The sequence below is a fragment of the Scomber japonicus genome, chromosome 21 (assembly GCF_027409825.1).
Source record: "Scomber japonicus isolate fScoJap1 chromosome 21, fScoJap1.pri, whole genome shotgun sequence".
NCBI classification, from domain to species: domain Eukaryota; kingdom Metazoa; phylum Chordata; class Actinopteri; order Scombriformes; family Scombridae; genus Scomber; species Scomber japonicus.
Window position 1 is genome coordinate 3,634,032 of NC_070598.1, and position 5,013 is coordinate 3,639,044.

General features: G+C 38.6%; 1 protein-coding gene across 1 annotated transcript; it reads right to left on the bottom strand.

Moving 5' to 3' along the window:
• Positions 1-989: 989 nt before the first annotated feature.
• Positions 990-4,803, bottom strand: LOC128382817 (NACHT, LRR and PYD domains-containing protein 1b allele 3-like). Its single transcript, XM_053342819.1, has 4 exons — positions 4,737-4,803; positions 3,661-3,987; positions 2,825-2,904; positions 990-2,105 (listed from the first exon to the last, which is right to left on the bottom strand). Exons 1-4 carry the CDS (start codon positions 4,801-4,803, stop codon positions 990-992), a joined length of 1,590 nt encoding a protein of 529 aa, XP_053198794.1.
• Between the last annotated feature and the right edge of the window lie 210 nt (positions 4,804-5,013).

The window sequence follows — 5,013 nt, forward strand, 5'->3', positions numbered from 1 at the left end:
AAAGGAGGGAGGGAGGGAGTCAAAACAGACGGGGTCAACTTGACCCGGGAGGACGACAGGGGGGTTAAACAAATATATCAAAAATCGTGACAGCAACACTTCACCAGATAGCTCAAGATAAGACTCACTTGTAAGGCTGTGGTTTATGTATGTGAAAAATGTGCCTTAAAAACAAGCAGAAGTGAAAAAAGTGAGAAGCATCATGAAAGCTGCTTTCACCCTGAAGCCCTTCCACCCTTTTACATCTCCACATAGTACATCCCCATTGAGTCTCTTACTTCTTATTTGAAGCTCCTCTATGTCATTCCCTTAAACCTTTGACCAGGACAGAAAGTACCAATTTAACATCAAAACAAAGGCAATTTACCCTCCTGAGACCCTGCATCCTCATACAGTATATGGACATTACATTTTTTGTCTCGTACACCTATACTTATACACCTTATTCTTCTTAACTCAGATCTGTGGTCGTCATTTGTAGATGCTTTTGTGCCACCTAGTGGTAGTAAAAGCAAACTACACTAATCTCTGTAAAAACAAGATGACAGCCATTTCAGCAAAGTCATTCTACAGCCGATCCCGAGACATAAAGTGGACAAGATACAAAATGTCATCAGATTTTACGGTTGAAACTTGTTTTTTTTTTTATTTATTATGAACATTTTAAAGTGTAATCTGATGACAAATTAACTTGTAATGATTCTTTGGCTATTTGATCAAGGGATCCCATTTCTTAAACAAAGGCATCAAAAAGAATCCTGACAGCAACACTTCATCAGATAGCTCAAGAAAAGATTCTGTCACAGTCAAATGCATTGATCTTTTTTTTCCTCCTTACCTTATCTTATCTTATCTTATTTTATTTCCTTACACATTTAATACACATGGATAATGACCACATTCTTCCTCGCAGTCCTCTGCCTTTCTCAAAGACACATTGTCAAGTGTAATGGTTGTTGCAGGGTGATGTACCGCTTTCAAAGTTTGCTTTATATCAACCCAAGATGTTTACAGAGGAAGGGGTCGATCTCACAGAGAAGCTCAATCATCTCTGAACTTGCAGCTTCACCTTTCTTCCTCACCGTGTCGATGACAAAACGAGCATTGTTTTGCATGTCGTTCCCTGACTCCCTCTCAGGTTCAGTTATCACCTTTTTCTCAAACAGCTTGTCCAGCAGACTTTGGAGAACAGGTCCTGATATCCCATTGATGAAGCCGGTCCGTATGTCCATCAGTCTCTCAGTGGAAGGCAGACTCCGAGAACTCTGTCTTTGGGGATTCCTTACTTGGGTTGATGTAAGAAAAACTTCGCTTTCCCAGACATTGCTAGAGCTGTTGGTGTCTATTAAAGACAGCTTAATATTTCTCATGATTTGTTTGAAAATGACCTGGAACGATGGAAAGTAGTTTCTGTCAAACTCCTCATAAAATTTTGCTTTCTTTGGTTGAACTAGAACTGAGTCGTCTTCAGGACTAGTGGGCAGTGTGTACTCCTGCTTTGGGATCAGTTCACAATATGGGGGTGTCTCGATGTACCTCTCATCTTCATTTGATTCCTTCCTCATTCGCTGCACATCACGCAGCACAACGTTATTTGGTAGCATCAACACATTGAGGACAGATTCAGGATCAGGATCAGTTGGGGGTCTGTAGAACAGCAGCACCAGTGCTCGGACCGGGTCAGGAGGAGAGTCTTCATCCTTTACATTACCAAAACCAGAAAACCCTGTGATGTTTATAATGACATGAGTCTCTGTTATCTTATGAGGAGTAATATATTCAATGCCCTCATCAATCACATGAGCAACTGACAGGAATTGACATCCACCTGTGGAGCGGATCTCACAGTGTGGGAGATGAAGCTGACACACAGACTGCTGGAGACATTTAATGTCAAACAGGGGTCCTGCAGGCTTCTTGTGATGATTGGTCAGTATCCTGTGGTTCCAGGAGACAATCCTGTAAACCACGTCCCCTTCTCCCTCCATGTGAAACACCAGACCTGTCTCACTGCACTGGTACAGGCCTGGACCGGAGCAGTGGAACCTGTAGGTTTCCTCATTTTCATCAACAGTGATATCAGGTGTAAACTCCTCAAAGCTGTCCTTTAACAACATGTCAGATAAACTTTCAGCCCTTGTAAAGTTCTTGGATGAGCACTCTTCAGTTAACTGGAGCAGAGTAGTGAGCTCGAGATGGATTTCATCATTCAGACGAGGCTTTGATGTATTCCAGCCGTTAATACTTGTCAGGCTCAGGACTTGACATAAAGCCTTTCTTCTGCAAACAAAATTTCATATAATTAAGTGCAAACTCTGCAGAGCAAGACTGATCATTACAGGAAACATGGCACTTAAATTTTATGTGGTTAGATATTGGTATTTATCTACACTTTATTGAGTGAATTCAGATCCCCCTCCACTCAAAGATGTGTTTTTTCCATTGTCACTTCACTTAATGTTTGTGCTTCTGGTTCTAACTTCACAGCATCGATATATTTAAAATGATAATCTAATATACAGTATAAACACAAACCACAGTATATAAACTACAGCAGTGCATTTTAATAATGATAAAAAAAGATTTACCTTGTATGATCAGTGGTTTGTGGTCTGTTTTCCCGTTGACCTGAGAAATATTTCCAAGACAAAAGAAAAAAATAATGAATGCAAACAACATATGCACAATATTATACAAACAAACAATTATGCAAACCACATACACTAAATTAATTGAAAAGTAAAAGACAGAATGTCATCTTACCTTTTAACATTATTTTTATGTAGCGCAGTACAAGTATGGTTACTGCTACAACCACTAGTACTACTGCTGCTGCTGCTGCTGCTGGTGGTGGTGGTGTTGATGTAAAGAATATATCGTCAGAGTAGTCATAGTAGAAGTACTCTGAAACAAGAAAAGTTTTCCAACATATTGGTTTCATTCTAACTGTACATTAACATATGTTCAAGTCTTGTTGTTTAATCCTACTGTGAAAATCTCTCTAGTTTTGGAGTTTATAAGTTATTACTTTCTTACAAGTAACTTTTATCTTTCTGATCTACATGTTGGCAGTCCACTTCATTCTCTCTGGGATTACTTTCATTAATATATAATATTGATACCCTGTGGACAAAGTTTAAGACTTTCAGTGTAATAAATTGATTGTGATAATTCTGCAATTGCCAGTTCTTTTAGAAACCACAACCATCTACCAGCCTTCAAGTACAAACTCTACAACCAGTTATACTTATTAAGAAGCCCCAAACACCTTCACATACAATAATATGAAACATAGAATACAGCAGCAAATCAATACAACTGGGGAACTGGAACCAAAAGGTTTAGTTTCCTTTTCTTTTTTTCTTTTGACTGAACAATAATAATATGAATAATAATAATACATTTATTGTATAGCGCTTTTAACAATACTAAAAGATGCTTTACAGAATAAAAGACAATTGAAACAATAAAACAACACAGAACAAATAAAAACACAATCAATAAAAGCAAGGTAAAGAAGAAGAAACAATAAAAAAAAAACAACAAAAACAATCAAACATTAAAAGCTGATTTAAAAAGGTGAGGCTTAAGAAGAGATTTGAATCTGATGAGATCAGTTTTTTTTAATGGAAAATTTTTCAGTATGACTGTTTCTCATACCGTCCACTGTGATGAGGTTTATAAATGACTCCTTGTTTCCACTATCAGTGCTGGTGTAGCACTTGTATCTGCCCTGATCCTGAACCTCCACCCCTGTCAGGTGGAGCGAGGCGTTTCCTCTGGAGATCTGATCCCTGAACAGAGACGTCCTGCCTTTGAAGCGCTGGTCCTGGAGTGCGAGCTGGTCTGTGTTGCCGTAGTAGGAGTGGATGGTTTCTCCAGTGTCTTGTGCTGTCGCGTCCGTCCAGCGGATCACTGCACCATCACCGCCCTGGAAGCTGCACGGTAAGATGCAGCTTTCCATGTGAATACAGGACACCACATCATCTGCAACACATCAGGGAAACAGACCTCAGAAAATGAAAGTGTTCAGGTTTCACTGTGTGAGTTAGTAGGAGGCAGGTTCTGCTGGATTCTAGTTCTCACAATATTCTCTTTTTATTCTACAACAGATTTATTTTGCTGTTGTTCAGTTCCTAACAACAATTGATCCTTTACATTTTTAAATTAAAGGACCATTGCCAGGGAATGGGTGCCGTTTGCTGGTTGGGGTTAGGTTACTAAACAGCAGACTGTATCTTCAGAAACAATCTACTTCTTACAGTTTTCATTGAGTAACAAATAATATGTAGTTCCCCTCCACTGATCTGGGACAAACATTGGCAAAATGCCCGCTTGGCTACACACTAAAAGTCATTTTGGTTTTGGCCAATATAGCACCAACACAACACTGAGATAACCCAGTAGCAATCTGTGTTTCATACAACAAGCTTCAGCTAAATATCTTCACAAATGTCTAATGATTTGTTCGTACAAAGATGTGTAAAAAGACATTCATAAGATATACAAGTTATTAATAATCAATAACAACAAATTACAGGTAAGTTTTAAAAGAGCACAGTAGATTATAACAAGTTTTTTTGTACTTTTCTCTGGACATTTTAAGTTTTAATGTTGTCATATTTTCATTCATTATGACATACAGTACCTACAGTACAATATACCAAGTTCAGACATATCTATGATTTATATTTAAGTAGGAATAAGATTAAACAGGCTGTGAACACATCACTCACCTCCTCTGCCAGGACTCCACAGAAAGTTGACGACCGCTAAAAACACAACACACTTGACTCCAGCCATCCTGCAGTTTAACTTCCTCTGTCAGTATCATACAGTGTGCTGAAAGGAAAATGTAATCCACAAAACAGTGACAGACACACCAAGGATAGCTTCTTCTGTTGTCTGTTCATGCTGTTAACCCTGTGCTATACAAGAAAGAAAGATGTAATGAACTTGACCCAGACAGAGAGGACTCAATTGCGCTTCTCAAAAAATTTAATAAGAACAAAA